The sequence below is a fragment of the Myotis nattereri genome (genome assembly GCF_964212035.1).
Source record: "Myotis nattereri genome assembly, chromosome: 9".
Classification (NCBI taxonomy): Eukaryota; Metazoa; Chordata; class Mammalia; order Chiroptera; family Vespertilionidae; genus Myotis; species Myotis nattereri.
Window position 1 is genome coordinate 37,410,828 of NC_138084.1, and position 19,041 is coordinate 37,429,868.

At 44.6% G+C, this 19,041-nt stretch overlaps 1 protein-coding gene across 1 annotated transcript in view; it reads left to right on the forward strand.

The window, feature by feature from the left end:
* The window catches only part of SCUBE2 (signal peptide, CUB domain and EGF like domain containing 2), a gene marked incomplete at its 5' end in the record, with an annotated part of 68,412 nt that overhangs the window by 26,152 nt on the left and 23,219 nt on the right, over positions 1-19,041 (forward strand). Inside the window, 9 exons of the mRNA XM_081100243.1 lie at positions 2,708-2,824; positions 3,768-3,890; positions 6,134-6,250; positions 7,615-7,737; positions 8,170-8,286; positions 8,525-8,611; positions 10,477-10,581; positions 13,223-13,378; positions 13,739-13,945. Coding sequence (XP_080956369.1) covers positions 2,708-2,824; positions 3,768-3,890; positions 6,134-6,250; positions 7,615-7,737; positions 8,170-8,286; positions 8,525-8,611; positions 10,477-10,581; positions 13,223-13,378; positions 13,739-13,945 — 1,152 coding nt within the window. The remainder of the gene's footprint in view (positions 1-2,707; positions 2,825-3,767; positions 3,891-6,133; positions 6,251-7,614; positions 7,738-8,169; positions 8,287-8,524; positions 8,612-10,476; positions 10,582-13,222; positions 13,379-13,738; positions 13,946-19,041) is intronic.

Below are 19,041 nucleotides of genomic sequence, written 5' to 3' on the forward strand. Positions count from 1 at the left end.
CCTTTGGTTCTGAGTTTTCTCATAATTTTTTCTTTAATAATTTTCTTCATTCCATGTTCTCTGTTCTTTCTCTCTGGAACGCCTATTAGCTGGCTGTTGTAACTCCTGTATTGATCCTCTAATTTTTTTCTCTGTTCTCTTCTTTACATTTTTGTTCTACTTTCTAGGAAATTTTTCTTTTCTTTTCTTCCCACCCCTTCTCCCCCTAATCCTTTTATAGGATTCTTTTTAAATTTCTACTTTGGTCTTTTGTTGTAGGAACCTGTTCTTATTTCATGGATGCTCTTCTGATCTCTCTAAGGAAATAAATGATAAGATTTTTTTTTTTAGAACTTCTCTTTTGTTTCCTGCATTATCTTTGTTTCCTCCAAGTTCCCTGTTTGTTTGACTTGGTGTATTTATTTCATATTAAAGACTTTTCTGAAATGCCTCATGACTGTTGGCTGACTTTCATATTTAATAGTGAAATACTAAAAGCCAGTTGGATATTGTCAGCTGGTGGACTTTATGCTTGAGTGACTGGGCAGTGTCTTAGCCATTTCATTTGGAGATCCTCAAGTGCCAGTATCTATAGCTGTTTTCACTTGGGTAGGTCAGTTTATCTGAAGAGGAAACTTTCTTTGTTTCTTTTTAGCTCTCAATGTTATTTATTCATTTATTTATTTATTTATTTACTTACTTACTTATTTTCCCCATTGACCCCCTCCAGCCCGACTCCTCCCCCACCCCCCACCCCCAGCCCCTGGGAAGAAAAGAAAAGAAAAATTTCCTAGAAAGTAGAACAAAAATGTAAAGAAGAGAAAAGAGAAGAAAATTAGAGGATCAATACAGGAGTTACAACTACCCCATTGTCTGTGTCTGTGGGCCGTGCATATATGCATACAAGGTCCTTGGTTGATTATGGAGAGGAACCTTTCAATCTCCTGCTGAGGGGACATAGGCTTGACTGCCAGTGGGAGAATTTGCCATTTCTCTTTGTTGGTATAGACTTTCACTGACAGCACCTCCTCCTCCCCTCTGCTATTCCTGGTGCCCTTGGGTCCAGTTCTTCTCTGGTCCCACTTCTCCAGAATAAATGTCTCTGATGTAGCCCAATAAGGAGGGGGTAGTCATCTGACTGTGGAACTTAGGAGGGAGTCTTGGGGTTTATCTGTTTGTTATACAGATTCTCAATCAGTCTTCCATCCTCACCTCTGCCCCTAGAGCAGTGGTTCTCAACCTTCCTAATGCCGCGACCCTTTAATACAGTTCCTCATGTTGTGGTGACCCCCAATTTCATTGTTACAAATTGAACATAATTTAAGCATAGTGGTAATCACAAAAACAATATGTAATTATATATGTGTTTTCCGATGGTCTTAGGCGACCCCTGTGAAAGGGTCGTTCAACCCCCAAAGGGGTCCCGACCCACAGGTTGAGAACCACTGCTCTAGAGTAACTTGTTACCTCCAATTCCTGAGCCTTCTGGGCTTCAGTAGTTCACATGAGCTTACCACTCATTAGCACCCCCTCTGCAGACCACTAGGGGTTAGCTTTCTGCTACACCAATTACTGTTCCTCCTCGGACATGACACCAGAATATCTGACACCTTTCACCTAGTCTCTGCTATTTTCTTTGCCTTAAGGATCTGTACTTTAAAAATCACTTTAGTGAGGTTTTGAGAAGAAGCATGTAAACATATATGTCCTGTCTGTCATATTTACTTAGAGCTAAGCTTGTGCCCCTAGGCTCTCCAATGAGGTAGCTACGGAAGTAAAACCAGATTTCTGGATACCTAGATGCTAACCATTGAGTGAATGTTGAAGAGCATTTGTCTGTTACTCAGAGTAATTGTATGAAATGCAGAATGACAAGGCCATTTTGCTTATTGTCCTGCATCTGTATAGATGAGATTTAACAACTGGGGCTGATTTTGCATGTGGTTCTCACAGCTCTTTTTCCTTACAGGGAAAGGTAAACTTCTAATCTGAGTTCACTGACAGTTGTAAGGAAGAAGCCATTGGTCTGCAACCAGGGAATGGTTGGGGTGGGCAAGGCTTACCTTCTCTTGTTTTGCCCATTACTCGAAGGGAGAGAGAGTTCAGGATTAAGGGAGGAACACGCCCCCCTTTTCTCTGTTCAGTATTCACCTCTAGCCTGCCAGATGTGTCATACTCAGCAGGTCCCTGGCTGTGGATCAACAGGAAGTTTTAGTGGCTTCAAATGAGCCAGTGGAAGGAAAAGCTCAGCAGGTTGGGAGAGGCTTCTTTACCCCTCTGGTCACCCTGCCAAGCTTCCTTGGGAGATGCCACTTACTTAGATGAGTGGGGGAACTGCGCCCGCTCTCCTTCTATCTCATCTGCAGGTGGCAGAGACTTGAGGGTACAACTGTGAATACCCCACCATGCTTCTTGGCTTTCATGAACTTTGTTAAATATCTTTTAAAATATATTTTTATTAATTTCAGAGAGGAAGGGAGAGGGAGAGAGAGATTGAAACATCAATGATGAGAGAGAATCATTGATCGGCTGCCTCCTGTATACCCCACACTGGGCACTGAGCCTGCAACCTGGCATGTGCCCTGGTTCATAGGTCAATGCTCAACCACTGAGCCACATCAGCTGGGCAACTTTGTTAAATACTAGTACTGCACTAATATCTTCTTCCTCTCACCTGTATTAGCACTTCGTTGGGAAGCTAACTGCCTTTTTCTTACCTCCTTGTCAGAAACGTGTGCTGTCAACAATGGAGGCTGTGATCGCACTTGTAAGGATACCGCCACAGGTGTTCACTGCAGTTGTCCCGTTGGATTCACTCTCCAGTCGGATGGGAAGACCTGTAAAGGTAGCCTGTGCCTCTCCGAGTTGCTAATGTGTGTGGATAAAGGCAGCTCCTCCCCTCACACCTCCTGGAGTGACTCCAGATTTGCTTAGAATTCATACTGATGCAAGCCATTCTTCCCTGGCTCGTAGAAGGTTCTAATTGAGTGAGCTTAATTAGAACCAGCTTAATTACACTAACTGTTGAGAAGGTCAGCTTCTACATGTATCACACAATCCATTTCAGGCCGTGGCCTTATTAGACAAAGGCAGAAGTTCAAGGGAACATTTATAGGAGATACTATCAACATATCATAAATAACAGCCTAGAGGTTATGTAAATATGTAATAGCCAAGATTGTTATCCAGAGAACTTAATTAATAACCGTACCTTTAACTTTTACTGATAAATAGAGACCCCAATGACCTACTAGTATTTCATGGGCAAGACTACAAAGGCTTAGTTCTTCAACATGATAAACAGTAGGTAACCAGTTACCAGATGAAACTCAGATAAGATTTATTTGAGTATCAGGAATCATTTAAAAGCATTAAGGCTATTTGATTGTGTGTAATTTGCCAAAACAAATGTTCTATTTCCTTATAACTTTAATGATTAAACTGGAATGGAAAGTATACCAAAGGGAGCCACCTTATCTTGAGAGAGCAGGGCAAGGATGAGAATACAACAGGACATCACCATTCTTTCCCATCGATTGTTTCCTAATGCTGGTCAAGGGCCGTGTAAGTCACAGTTCTCAAGGGGACTAGGTTCTTGTCTTTCACAATTGGTTAAGCCAGACCAGAAAACACGTGTGAGATTGAAAACGTCAGCGAACATTCGTAAGTGCTTCTATGGGTCTGTTTTTGTTTCAGAGAATCATGAAGCACACACAATAATACTTCAGGGACTTGTGGAAAACGAGGCAGGTATCGCTGTCTGATTTGCCGATGCTTGCCTGTTACAGATATTGATGAGTGCCAGACCCGCAATGGAGGTTGCGATCATTTCTGCAAAAACACCGTGGGCAGTTTTGACTGCAGCTGCAAAAAGGGATTTAAATTATTAACAGATGAGAAGTCTTGCCAAGGTATGTGCTGAAACATAGCTGTGCTGTGCAGTGCCCCTTGGTTGGAGTGGAGAAGACGAGACCCCGCCCTGGCAGAGACTGGCTCGTTGGGCTTCTCAACCGAGTCATTAATCCCATCTCCAACCAGTGCCTCGCTGAGTTCATCTGTTAGGTAGAATGAAATCACTGATATATTTTGGAAATTAACCTGTGAATGATAGTGAATACTTCAGAGAACCCACGTGGTGTGATTAGAGCAGAGGTTTAATCTGATGCTAGAGATGCATTGGATCACCAAATGCAAATGGTTGTATTAAGGTGTTGAGATTATGAATAATTTCTCGTTTTTAAAGTTTCTTTTAATGTTATGTATTTTGTAACAACATTTGATGGTAAAATATGTAGATTTAGTTAGCATGCCTTTTCCCAGCAAAATCTTGGAGTTAACCCATAATCGAGGTCATGAACTAGTTGATCTCTTCCTTGTAGCCCTTGTTTGTAGCCTTTGGTGCTTGGGGAGAGGAAGGGAGGGGATTGAGTGGAGGAGAGGATGGTGGGTCCTGGGCGAGGATGGCTGACCCCTTCTCAGATGCATCCCTCCCACATAAGGGATGCAGCAAGGAACTTCTCTGGGTGACAGTAACTGTTTGGGGTGGTGGTAAGCTCTTTGGGGTAGGGGGCACCATTTATATTTTTAGGAAGAAGCTCTCCAAAAAGATTTGCTATCATTTATTCCTGTTCCATTTCTGGAAATAAGAATGGCCTAACTTAATTTTGTTAGGAATCCCAGAATTTTAAATTAAAATCAGAATATGATATCTGACTTCACTTCAGGTACTAAAGATGTTACATTACTTTTTTTAAAACCTTAGCGTGTGAATTAGGTTTCTTTCTTGGATTTTTTTTCCTTAGGCAATTCAAGCACCCCCTTTAAATTCAGAGGGTTCATTCTAGACCATAACTGCGTGGTTTTCATCCATTTGGCTTGGAAAGCAAATTCGCTGTTCTACATAATGTTTCATAATGTATAGAGCAAGAAATACCGTTTAAGCTGTGTAAACATATTAAAAAGGAATTAGAAAAGTGATCTCATTATTCTTGGCAAAGTGAAAGCCCGTCACAAGCAGCCAAAGTCAGCTACTGGAAGAGTCTACTTTCTCCACAACTGGCTGATGTTAATAACAGAATTCATAGAGTGACATCAATTACATGGGAAGAAACAGACTTTTTCTCATTTTTTACTGATCAGTCTTGGTAGAACAAATATTTGCACAGAATAAATTTACTGAAGAAATTGCCAAGATTTCTGGGAAAAGCTAGGGAAGAAGAGGTGTTGCAAGACTTTGCCCTTTTTATTTCATTTTTTAATTCTTCTAGCCCTTCCAAATGTTTGTGTTTTTATTAATATAGTTTCTCGTGGCACATCTGGTGTTGAAAAGAGGTCTAGCAAAGGTCTAGTTGTCTCCCACCGAGTTCTGCACTGGTCCTGGTTTATCCATTTGGAGACACAAGTCATAACTCTGTCAGAGCCCTGCAAAGAGCTGAGGAAGTGAGCTCTGAAATTCTAGTCTACAGGGAAGATGTGGGGACCAGCCAGGAAAGAAGAGGTGATTACATTGACAAATGCAGTCTTGAGGCTAGTTTTCAGGACCTCAGCTGAAGCCAGGGATGCCTCCACACTGAACCAGGATGGGAGGAGCCCCACAGGACTGAACCCAGGGATTGTCCAAGAGGATCCAGCTTGGAGCTTAAACACCAAATTTCAGTGTCTGCAATAAGGAAATGACTGAGGACCTTAGCATTAATGTATTCTTTTAGCGCAAGGGGCATTAAAACTCAGGATCAACTGGCCTTCCGTGGCAGAAGACTCATTCTGGGAAGATCAGAAAGAGAGGAACCAGATTTATCTCCAACACAAGTGTGTTCTCCTTTTAATTTGCCCAAGCTTTTGGAATTATGACTGCTGTTTAGTAATACAACAATAAATTACTCAGCCCCGTGAATAAGCATGGGTGAGAGGAAGCAATTGAGCTCGCAGGCAATGCAATTTGCAACAGAATTTGGAAAGAAGGGTCCTGGCAGGGAGTATCCTTACTGTGGGCTGCTCAACACTTTTTTAAAAAAAAACACGAGTGGGAGAACTCATAGGTAATGTTTTATTCTGTTAGTGTTGTTTTCCCCAGTAACTGGTGTTATTATAAATGTGTTCTTGTCACGCATCCCTGAGAGTTGGTTTCAGGTGCCCTCTCCCTTTCCAATTACAGATGTGGATGAATGCTCTTTGGATAGGACCTGCGACCACAGCTGCATCAACCACCCTGGCACATTCACATGCGCTTGCAACAAAGGGTACACCCTCTATGGCTTTACCCATTGTGGAGGTGAGCAGAATGCCAGCATCTTTGAAGTCAGAGACTGGGCCAGTAGAGGAACGGGGCTTACTCCTAAAGTGTCCCCAGATGAGGGCCAATTTTCCTACATTGGGGGATGAACGGGACATTCCAGTCCCTGTGAAGTGGCATTGAATCAATCGACTCAAGGGAAGCATCGGCTAATGGACACCCACCACCCCCATTTATCCTTTTAACACTTCAAGTGTGATATGGAGCAGAGAGAAGAGCTAAGCTCTTCAGCTGTGAATTCTTTATTGACTATTGATATGGTTGTATTCAGAGAATGGAGAATCGCTCAGGAGCTGATACCCTACCCATTGCAATTTCCCAGCAGATAGTAGAGTCGCTCGGCAGGCCACCAGCAGTTCCACAGCTTTGTAGTATATAGGAACGGACTGCAAAGCCTGTTCAAGCCCTTTGAGCTGCTCTTTAAGCAGGTCTTTGAGCTGGAAGCTGGACCACTGACCATCTCTCTGCTCTGTGCCCATGTGGCAACAGGTCCCGATGTCATTTGCCCTTATGGTCAAGGAGACAATATGGCATAGATCAGATTTGGCACCAAATGACTCCCACTCCGCGCCTGGTCAGCAGGTTCGTTCAGCAGCCTTTGAGAACACAGATTCCGATTCTGACTCAGAATACCTGGGGCTTCCAAGGTGATTCTGAGGGTCTGAGGATTTGGGGGCCAGTGCCCTAAATACTTCCTGCTCCATGCTTGTGTCCTGTGCTTAAGGAGAATGGGTAGTAGCGATTTGCTATAGACAGTGTTATCTCTCTTCTCCTTTTCAATACATTCTTGGCACAACTAAAAACCTTCTCTTCTAGTCCATCAAGAAATCCCACGGGCATGTTCCTTGAATACGATGTGTGCCTAGGTTTTACTTAGAGCCGCCTCTGACTTGGACTCAGTCTCAGGTTGATGGAGATGAGTGCAGCTCATTTTCCTTCTCTATACTTCAACTCCATGAACTGTCAGGGAATCCTGGTTGTCTGTCTCCCTTGGTATGTAGCTCAGGGGGATGGTGGAGTTTTAATTTGGAAGCCTGTGCAGCATCTGAGTTTGGGCATCTGAAAGGAGGGTGTGACTCTTTCCGAGTTTCCCTAATCGGGGAATGGTTTGGTCCAGAATGGAACTTGAGACTGTCCTGACGAGGCTCATGCCAGGAAATCCAGGGAGTGGAGAGTGGGGTCAGCTGGTGCCAAGTCCACATCCTAAAGGCAGTCAGCTCCTGCCGTTTGTTTAGTGAGTTTCAACCATGTGACCCCCTCCTGCTCCTTCCTCAAGGGAAGGATAGCGGCAGCGGGTCAGGGATGGGCTGCTGTGGCAGGAGCCGCTGTGCTTCGTTCCCCAGACACCAACGAGTGCAGCATCAACAACGGAGGCTGTGAGCAGGTCTGCGTGAACACGGTGGGCAGCTACGGATGCCAGTGCCACTCTGCGTACAAGCTCCACTGGAATAAAAAAGACTGTGTGGGTAAGGGCACCAGGGCTCGGCCAGCCAGCGGGCTCCCCCGGCCCAGCTGCTCTCTCCCACGTCTGCTCGCACCCACACCCGGAGTGCTGCTGACGTCCCCCCGGAATTGTTTTCCCCTCAGCTGCAGCAGCCACTCCTTAAAGAGTTCAAAAACAGGAGATACTTTGCAGGCTCTTTGGTGTTGCCTTCTGTGCTTCTGCGTAGGTTTATACTCGCTTCTGTTTTTCTGGTTGCTTTTCTGCATGAAAAAAAAATAGCATACAAGTAGCTCCTGTCCCTTGGTGGGAAACAGTGCCCCGTGTCTTGTGTTCTTTGCTGGGTGTCAGCTCTGCCTTCTTTTCTTGGGCTTTTGCTGCATGGGACCCAGCCGTCCTCGTCACACCTGGAAGTGTCCTTCTGTTTCTGTGAATGTCTGTATTTTGTCCTGCCTAGAAGTGAAGGGGGCCCTGCCCACTAGTGTGTCGCCCCACGTGTCCCTGCACTGCGGTAAGAGTGGCGGAGGAGACAGGTGCTTCCTCAGATGTCACTCTGGCATTCACCTCTCTTCAGGTGAGTGGTCCCTGGGGCAGGGCCTCATGCCAGGGCCAGCCCTTCCTGGCCTTTAGGTGTTAGCTGCCCTCAAAGGGCTTCCCCCACAACCCAATCACTGGAGGCCGATGTTTCGAGACCCCACATGCTAGGTGTTTTTCTAGGGGTCTGTGTGGAGTGGGGGTGGGGGTGATTTTAGCGGCTATCAGGTGAGACTGTACCTTGTTTACATGTTGATCATCCACCTTCTGTCTGTTAGGACTGCAAGAGGCCTACTCTGTCACCTGCGGCACTTCCCCTCCTCTCAGGAACAAACAGCAAAAATCAAATGACTCTGCTTTCGGGGGTAATTACCGAATCTGTGTGTCCTCTCTGGGGCTCACTGTGTGCGGTGGGCTTCACTCTGGGGTGCTGTGCCTGGGTGTTGGCTTTGTTTTCTTTTCTCTTTACCTCCTCGAGGCCATGAGCATGTTACAGGATGCTCTTGCCTGTAGCCTTGGTGCCTGCACTCTGACATTCCGTGTGACAGACACTTACTGTGTCCACTGTGTGGTGGGCGGCTCCGTGTTCAGCCCTGGTGGGTCATCATATTGGGCAGAGGCCTGCAGAGCTCTGGGACCAGGAGACTCAGGTCTCCCAAACTCCCCTACCCCAGAGCACCCCAAAGGCCCAGTGGGAACGTGTGTCTGGGGAACGTGTGCCTGGGGCACATGGCATTGGTGGAGATAGACATGGGTACGACAGGGGGAACAAGAATTCTGTCCAGAGAGAGGACCCCAAACCCTTTTTGCTTTGTCAAAACAAAAGAATGAAATTTAAAGCTTTTAAGCAGCTTCATCTTCCCAGATTTAGACATCTCTGTGATTACGAAATGGTTCTTGATGTCCATATTATATATAAGAGCAAAGCTAAAAGCCAGAGCAGGATACTAACAGCTCACATCTACTGATCAAATAGTTAAAATATGCCAGCCACTGTATTACATGTATTAGCTGATTTAACCCTCTAGGGCAATTTTACTATTATTCTCATTAACCAAATGAAGAAACCGAGGTTCAGAGAGGTGAGAGAACGCACCCAGAGCGGCTCAGATAAGAAAGCGGAGCCAGGATTTCGACCAGGCCATCTGAATCCAAAATCTTAAGCTTTATCCGTTCCCGTTCTTCTTGCCTAACGTTTGGACCAGCCAGAGCAGACATCATGGTGTGTTTCACCAAACCCTTCAGTGATGGTCACTTGGAGATTTAGGCCACTCCAAGGATGGGCAAGCAAACAGTTCACAATTCTTACTCTGTATCAGATAGTAGGCTACACTTTTTTTTCCCCCAGTTTTTTTTTTATTTCAAGAAAAACGACTTTAAATATAATAATGTTGCATGCAATAAACACTAATTATTCAAGAAAAATGATCTTACATATATATAATATTACATGCAATAAACATTAATATTTCAAGAACAAAAGGATTTTAAGTATAATAATATTACCAAAACTGTACTAACATAGTATATCACAAAAGTTGTAGGGAACTTTTTTTTTTTGCATTATCTCATTTAATCCTCACAACAGCCTGGTAATGTAGGTATCATAATTATGTCTATTTTATAGATGAGAAAACTGAGAACCAGGGAGATTAAGTTCTCATCGCAAATTGAAGAGCTAGAGTTTGAATCCTGGTCATTGGCTCCAGAGCCCAACATGTGGTTAGCACTGACCATGGGAGGAGAGGAGAACTCTGCACATGAGGCTCTCCAAGTGAGGGCCTCCAGATCCTGAAAACCCGAGCCACGTGTAGTGAGTGCATTCAGTGTGGACTGGTGGCCCCAGCCCTGTCCTCCCAGAGCAGCTGCTTTTAGGAGAATCTGCCCTTCCCGTGTTCTTCAGCAGCCTTGTCTAACTTTTGAACTAGGGAATTTTGGTCTTCTTTCTTGGGAAGGCACAAAAATGAACTCTTTTTTTTTTTTTAAACTCACTGCTGAGGTTGTTTTGGGCCCTCCCTTTGTTATATTTGAGCACCTTATTCGTCTCAGATGGACGAGTGGTAGTTCTTAGGAGGCTCCTGGTGCCCCAGTGCCAGGGCTCATGGTAAGAGAGGGGCTCAGGGTATGCAGCGTGCGGGGACCCAGCCACGAGGTAGCTCTCCATTACCGAGCTGGTGTTGCCATTCCTTTGCCTCTGAAGGTAACCTCTCTCACTTGTTTCTTTCTGAAGATGTCGCCACCATCAGGACAAGTGTAACCTTTAAGCTAAATGAAGGCAAGTGTAGTTTGAAAAAGGCTGAGCTGTTTCCCGAGGGTCTGCGACCAGCACAACCAGGTATGGAATCAGATGGTCAGCGCAGGGAGCCTGCCTGCATGTTGGGAAAGGGGCCCGTAATCAGCTCGAGCCCTTCAGATGGGGTCCAACAATTCAGAATCTCTAAGACCTCTCTGCACAGGAGGAAGGGGAGCCTAGCCTGGCATCCCGTGTAGTTCTGGGGTTGGACGTCAGCGCTTCCTTGGTGAGGTACAGGTGGGGGAGCTCTGGGGAAACCTGTGAGTTCACAGGAATCGATCAGGGCTCTCAGATGCATTAGCACGCTGCGATCATATTGGGTTAAATTTTCCAGATCTTCAAGTTTGCTTGAAATATAAGCCAAAGAAATGAAAAGAGGTTTGGCTCAGAGAGGAGAATCTTTGATGAACAAGGATGTGATATCCAGCTTTCCTGCTGGATCTGGTTTCTGGAGGCTTCAGCAGAGCAAATCCTATCCAACTGGCCTTATTGAGAAGAGCAGGACCCAACCCTCCTCTTTCCCCCCAGCTCACATTTCCAGGATTGTTTCGTAAAAATAATTTTAGAGGGGACAAAAATCAGGATCCAAGTGTTAGGGAGGCTTCTTTCCCCAATCTACCCTCAAATAAATCATGCAAACAAACAAACATACAGCTCACTATAGGTACTTTGGACTGCCTTTTTTAAATACCTGACCAAGATAAGTTTTGGTACCTCCATTTAAGGGAAGATTATGCAGCTATTAATTATATGTTCCAGAGAATGTTTAATGGCATAGGAAAATGTTCTTGTTGTAAGATGGAAAAGGGAAGAGGGTAACACTTTGTATATCTAATACAACCCAGATTGTGTAAACAAAAAAGAGGGTAGGTAGAAAAAATCGCTCAGCATATCACTTGTACTGGTTATATCTGGGTGGGGAGGATGATGGGTGATTTCATTTTTATTTTTGTCTGCATTTTCCAAATTCTCCACAGTGTGCATTTATACTTTTAGATTAGAAGGAAAAAACATTATTGAAAAACAGATTTGGACCAGCCAGAGCAGATTAGATTCCTTAATGGTGGTGTACTAATGCTAGTTTCTTAGTTTTGATAAATGTACATTTGCTTAAAAAATCTTTTAAAATATATTTTTATTGATATCAGAGAGGAAGGAAGAGGGAGAAAGAGATAGAAGCATCAATGATGAGAGAGAATCATTGATTGGACTGCCTCCTGCACACCCCCGACTGGGGATTGATCCCACAACCCAGGCATGTGCCCTTGACCAGATTGGAACTGCAGGCCGAAGCTCTATTCACTGAGCCAAACCAGCTAGGGCTAAATGTACATGTTAATGGAAGAAGTTAGTTAATTTCAGGGGAAGCTTGGCGAAGAATAAATGAAAACTCTCAGGACTATCTTAGCAACTTTCCTGTAATTCTAAACTTATTTCAAAACAAAAAGTTAAAAAAATCGATATGGGAAAATTGAAAGGGGGAAATGAACATCTGTTTACTTAGAGATTTAAAGTTAACCTTTCAAAAAAGTAAGATTGATCTTAGGGGAAATATACAGAGGGCAAATTGAATTGGCCTTTTTCTTTCTTTGGCTCCTGGCGAATGGCTGAGCTTTGACCACCCTTGTAATGTTAAAGAAGAATATGATACAGATGATATGTAAGTTCAATAAAACAAGGTTTTAAAATAGAGACAATTCAATTGTGTGGATGATATGTGGATCAGCTCTTTGATTCGGGTTAACAATCATTAGTTAGCCCGGCTGACATGGCTCAGTGGTTGAGCATTGATCAGGAGGTCACTGTGCAATTCCCAGTCAGGGCACATGTTCAGGTTGCGGACCCCAGTGTGGGGCATGCAGGAGGCAGCCGATCAATGATTCTCTAGCATCATTGATGTTTCTCTCTCTCTCCCCCTCTCTCTTCTTCTCTAAAATCCATAAAAAATATATATTAAAAAACAAGAAAAACAAAATAACAATCATTCGTTAAAAGATTCACTGGAAGCCACGGCGGCGGGGGCGGGGGTGGCAGCCAAAGTCAGCCCCAGGGACGTGCAGAGCCCTGCTTTGCCCAACACTTTCATTCCCATCCTAGAAGCCTTCATGATACTGTTTGGTTCTGTTGACTCTTTGTGCCATCTATCGCTCCTGCTTATTTCAAAATGAGACATCACTGTTGATGCGTGTCCCAGCCTTCCCTTTGGGTTGGAATTTCTTCAAGGTCAGTTTGCCTGAAAGCAGGAGTCGGTTTCCTGCCTTCCACTCCTGTGCTCATTCCTTATTTCAAGTCTCAGCCCCTTCTTGGCACATCACAGTCCAGCTTTAAGGAAACCAACTGTGAGATCACCAGTGCCCTTTAGCAGACCGGCGCTCAGGAGTGCAAGGCGACCCTGGCTCCTGCCTGCCACGTATGTGGCGGGTCAGTCGAAAACATCCAGCATTTATCCATGAGAATGACTTTCAAGGGCTCAATCGTTCAGTTACATAGGAGGCGATACTGACTCTTCAACATCAGAATGTCATCGTGCTGCAAGCTGAGGGCTCTCAACGTCGTGGCATCTGGAGTTAATCATTTAGTCCCTTGAGAGTGGTTTTAATGAAATGTTTACTGAGCTCTAGCGAATGTTCGACTGAGTGCTTTGCCGGAATTTGGCTCCCGATGATTTTGTTTCTTCATGCAGAGAAGCACAGCTCAGTAAAAGAGAGTTTCCGCTACGCACACCTTACATGCGGCTTCCGCAAGCGAGTCCCGGGCGCCCCAGGCCGACCAAGCGCCACTAAGGAAGTGTTTATCACTGTTGAGTTTGAGCTTGAAACTAACCAAAAGGAGGTGACAGGTTGGTTTGAAAACGGTCCACGGTGCCAGGCTTCTCACAGCTTGCTCCTTATTCCTTCGCCTTTCACTTTCCATTCTTCTTGGGTGGGGGGTGTAGTGCCACCACTGAAGTATCTCCTGTTTTTTTTTTCACCCCCAAACTAAACTGAATTGGTTTGGAACCTGATGATTTCATCCGCTTCATGAAAACCCAAAGCTACCATTTTGGTCAACAAATTTCTGTTGGTACTGAATGCTGCCCAGCCTGCTAGGTGCTCAGTCCAGGTCTCCCCACTCTGACCACAGGGAACTGGGGGGCCCTGCCCATCCTCACGGGCTGCAGCCTGCCGCCCTCCCTACCGCTGTCCTCTCGTTTCTGCAGCTGCTTGTGACCTGAGCTGCGTCGTAAAGCGAACAGAGAAGAGGCTCCGGAAAGCCATCCGCACGCTCCGGAAGGCTGCCCACAGAGAGCAGTTCCACCTGCAGCTCCCAGGCATGGACCTGGAGGTGGCTAGAAAGCCCCCCCGAGCGTCTGAACGCCGGACGGAGGCCTGTGGAGTGGGCCAGAGCCACGTAGGAAACCAATGTGGTGAGTGGCCCGTTGGCCAGCGCATTCTTGCTAACAGAACTGTTTACAGCTCCACAAACGCTAAGGTACCAAAAGTCTGGCCCTCCCTTCCCCTGTCTGGGCTCACTCCGGAGGACACCCTGGCCGTCCACTCCTCTAGGAACTACATGGTGGTGGCTGTCGTGTGTGCTGGACCGGGAGCTCCCCAGCACCTGGCATGGTGCCTGGCTTGTGGTGGCACTTACTAGAGGTTTGCTGAATTGAGGGACAGAAGGAAAGAGGCAGGGCTGATGAGAAGAGGGAGTGCTCCCTTTTCGGTCTGAGGGACAGTGGTCTTCAGATGACTGTGGTCTCCCGGCTGGGGCAGGACTGCAGGGATAAGGCACCACGACCCTTCTGCACTCTCCACTGTCGCAGCTCCCCTCTTACCTCTGGCTCGGCTGATGGTGGCAACGCACAATCTCCCGTTCACAGTTTTGTGCAGAGGCGAGGCTGTGGCTGCTCAGCTGCCTTGTGAGATCCCTGAGCTGCAGCCCAAGGTTCCTCATAGTGTCAGCCTCATGGATGTTGGTGTGTGATGTGGATTAAATTTGAGATCTGGCATTTGTGCAGCATCAATTCTCTGATGAAGTTCCAGGCAAGAGGAACCTGGGCAAGAGGTTCTAGAGTGGTTGGTCTTGAGATTTGTTTGTTTTGAGAAACTGTGCTGGGCAATTATGGGAGATTCTAGCTGAAAAGTCTTAGATGGAGAGCATTGGGAGTCTCACCTTATAGTAACGATTTATGGTAATGATGTATTGAGTTCTCACCTGTCTCCAGTACAACACTGTGTCTAAGCACTGTGCTGCACTATCTTATTTAATCCTATTAGAAATCTTACCAGGTAGGTATTACCTTCACCTAACAGATACACAAACTGGAGCTCAGAGGGCTAAGTTCTCTTGCTCAAGATCACATGGATGGGCCGACCCCAAAGCCGGACCCTTCCAGAATAAACCAATGTCCTGTCTGAAGTGTCATTAGAATCACAAGTCTCTAGAAATGGAGCGTGAGCTGAGGAGTAATAAATCCGTGTTTCCGAAGAAGCAAAGCTACACTCCCAGGTACTCATTCAGGAGAATTGTCAGCAATAGCCCCACAGCCCAAATCTGTTGCTTTACCAAAACATAGTAAATATCATGTATAAAATCAAGTGTAACTGTCCACCAGAGTCTGGTTCTCAAATAGTCTTGACTTTTATTCCAGCTGACTCTCTTAAAAAGAAAAAAAAAGAAAGAAAAAATAACACAGCTGGTTGGCTTGCTCTCATTTAAAATTCGAAAGTTCCAGTTTCTGTACCAAAATGGTGATGAGAGTTGGCTGTTGCTGCCCTACTTTCCAGGGTGAGTTTCAGAAACTTTCAGGGATGGTCAGTCTGGGCCTCCTCCTGGTCCCTCAGAGCGAAATCCCCCCTCTTTTCTCCATTTGCCACCTGTTAGGGAGAGGCCTGGTAGGCTCGCCAGGAGCCTCTGTGGCCAGTTAACAATTCAGGGAAAACTAGTGCCAGGAGCCTGTGGACCAGCTCCCAGTGAGAGTATGACCAACACTCCCAGGAGCGTGCGTCTGGGGGTAAAGGCTCAGTATGAGGATCAGGAGTTGCTTAAACAGAGGCCTCATGGCCATGACCGCTTATGAAAGACACTCGGCGTGGGGTGTGTGTAGCTGGTGGAGGTGTGTGAGTGTGTCCTGAGATGTGGGTCATGCTAAGTTAGGTTGGATTCGTTGCTCAAGGAGGCAATGTATCTTGTCTCAAGAGCTCCCTCTAGCAATGGCTGGGTTCTGTAGCCCACATGGGACCAAACCAGGTTCACCCTGTCAGAAGCAATGTTGGAGATTTAGAGGAAACAGCACAAAGAATTACTAGTAAAAATTCTTCCTCCTCCTGGAAATTGGTGCAAAGAGCTGCTGGGTGTGTGATTAGAAAGGCTTTTTACCCAGTAGACTCATGGCACAAGCAAGCCACAGTGTGTGTGTGTGTGTGTGTGTGTGAGAGAGAGAGAGAGAGAGAGAGAACCAGGAAGATGTGCAGATATGCACAGGGAGTTCTGGCATTTCAGTGTTACTAAGCCTGATGTGTGTGTGTGTCTTAATTCTGGTCTATTTGATGGTGTTAGAACTTTGTAAGCACCAGGATTACTGGTATTTTCTGAACTAAGGATGGTACATACCATAGAGGCAAGCCTAAGGTAGTTCTTGTTGGAAATTATTTTCAGCCTCTTCAGAAGAGAGTTCAAAAAAGTGTTTTGAATCACCTGGAAGGAGAGATGGACCCATTATGTTTTCTTTTAAAATATTTTTAATTAGTTTTTAATTACTGAAATAGTGCATGTTTCAAATGCTACAGAATTGTATAAAGGTGAAAGTTCTCGCCTCAGCTCCCAATCCCACTCCCCAGAGGCAATCATGGGGGAAAACTTACTGTGTATTTTTATGAACATATAAAAATGAAATTTTATTTACTTATTCAATAAATATTTATGGAGCACCTACTTATGTCAGGTACTGTTGCAGGTGCTAAGAATCCAGTAATGAAACAAAAGAGCAAACATCTCAGCCCTCACAGAGTGTCCGATGCCAGAGGTAGACCACCATCCAATAAACAAGGAAATACACATGTAGCAGAGGGTGGAAAGGGTATGAAGAACAGGAAGTGGTGAACTGTAATAGAAAGAGCCAGGGCATGGGGGAGGAGTGAGGAGGCGCATACTCTCCAAAATGTAGACTAGGGTCTTGCAAAATGTCACTTGGACAGAGATGTGAAGGACGGAGAAAGCAAGTCATGGGGATATCTAGGAGAAGTCCCAGGCAAAGGCACCAGCAAATACACAAACCCTGAGGCATTTGAAGGAAGGCCAGCTTGATGAGGGCTGAGGGAGGGGAGAAGGAAGAAGAGCAGGTCACCCGGGGAATGAATGGTGGTGAGGACCACGGACTCTGAATCTGAAAAGTGAAGCTGATGAAGGGCTTTGAGCAGAGGAGTCACAGAGTTCTGTCTTAAAGGGCAACTTTGGCTGCTCTGTTGAAAATAGAATATAGATGTACTGTGAAAAAAACATTTAAAAATGTATTAGTGTAATTTGAATAGTGCTATGTGCTGTTTTTAACTAGAGTAGATCACTATATCTTTCCATGCTAATAGAGGAGCTAACTCCTTCCTTCCTCCCTCCCTCTCTTCCTTCCTTCCTTCCTTCCTTCCTTCCTTCCTTCCTTCCTTCCCTTCCCTGAGGATATGTTTCTACTGATTTTAGAGAGAAAGGAAGGGAAAGGGAGAGAGAAACATTGATTGGTTGCCTCTCATATGCTTCCCAAATGGGGACTGAATGCAACTTGCGTATGTGCCTTGACCGGGAATTGAACCCACGACCCTTTCGTGCACAGGAGGATGCTTCAACCAACTGAGCCACACCGGCCAGGCTAACTTACTTTTTTTAAAGCTTCCTAGTCCTTTTTAAAGATGCCAGTATTTATTAACCATACCAAATAGCCCTCTATTGCCATCCTAGGTGGATGTTTAATTATTCGTAATTTTTTTATTGCAAACAGTGCTGCAATGGATATTCTTTTTTTGTGCACATGGCCAATATTTCTGAAGGATAGACTTGTAGAAGTACAATTGCTGGGTCAAAGGAAATGCCTATTTAAAACTTTAATAGATACTGCCAAGTTACTCTCCAAAAACATCATACTAATATATATCCCTCTAACATTGTAATTGAGTGCTTATTGCCTCACATCATTGCTAACATGGGTCAGTTATAACTGATCTTTTACATTTTTGCAGATCTGATAAGCAAAAAAAATGAAGTCATTTTAGCTTGTTTTTCTTTGATTATTTGTAAGACTGAGCATGCTGTCATATTTCTGTGACCATTTGGATTTCTAGTTCTGAAAATATCCATATTTTTTTGCCTATTTTTCCACAGAATTATTTTTTTTCTAATAACACTTAAAACATAAAATTTAAAGTCCCAAGTTACATCAAAGAACAGTCACTTCTGACCAATTAAATACTTTCTTATAGTCATTTTTACATAGCGAAGTCTCATTAATTTGGCATTCAAGGACTTTGGGACAGCCTGTTCTGCAGGTGACCTTTGTACCATCTGTGATCAATTTTAGCAAGATGGGAAAAAAGAGACAGAAGTTATATTCTCCAAAGAACAAATTCCTTAAGCTCCATAATAATTCATAAAGTCCTTAATAGCTAGAGAAGAATTAATGATGACATGGATTTCTAGCTGTTTTTTGTCAGAGTTATTTATCCTTTCATGAAAAAATTAAGAAATATACTTGTGGTCTGGCCTGTGTGGTTCAGTTGGTGGGGTGTTCTCCCATGCACCAAGAGGTTGCTGGTTCAAATCTGGGTCAGGGCACATGCCAGGGTTTTAGGCTTAATCCCCAGCCGGGGGAGTGCAAGAGGCAACCGGTGGATGTTCCACTCACATGGATGTTTCTCTTTCTCTTTCCCTCTCCTTCTCCCTTCCTTTCTCACTAAATATCAATAAAAAATATTTTTTAAAAAAGAAATATACTTGCCACTCTATATATTTTTCTATTTGAGTATTCTTAAAACTTGAGATTTTTAAAAGACACAATCCAGGCAACTGAGAAATGGGGAAGTATTTTAATGCCTGGGTTCTTGAGAGACTAGGGACGTTTAATTCTGCTTTCAACAACTGTAGCTTTCCTCTGCAGCAGTTGGGAAAATTAATTCAATCGGTACTTATTGAGATACCATTCTGTGCCACTCTATGAACTTGGGATAAAGCCTTTAGAATATAATGGGTGAGGGGCCTGCTCTTATGAAGGCTGCAATCCAACAGAGAGGGAAGGACAATACAAAGTAAAGAAGAAAGATAATTTCCGAAGTTGTAAGTGCTATAAAGATAATGAAACAGAGAGGGCCAGAGGAAGTGAGGGGTTTTCTCCACAGGGTACTCAGGGAAGGCTCTCAGAACAGGTGATATTTGAGGTACGACCTAAGTGGGAAGGAGGACCATGCTATTTTTACAGATACAGAAACAAAGGCAGAAGGAGGTAAACCATTTACCCAGTGTCACCCAGCAAGTACGTGGCAG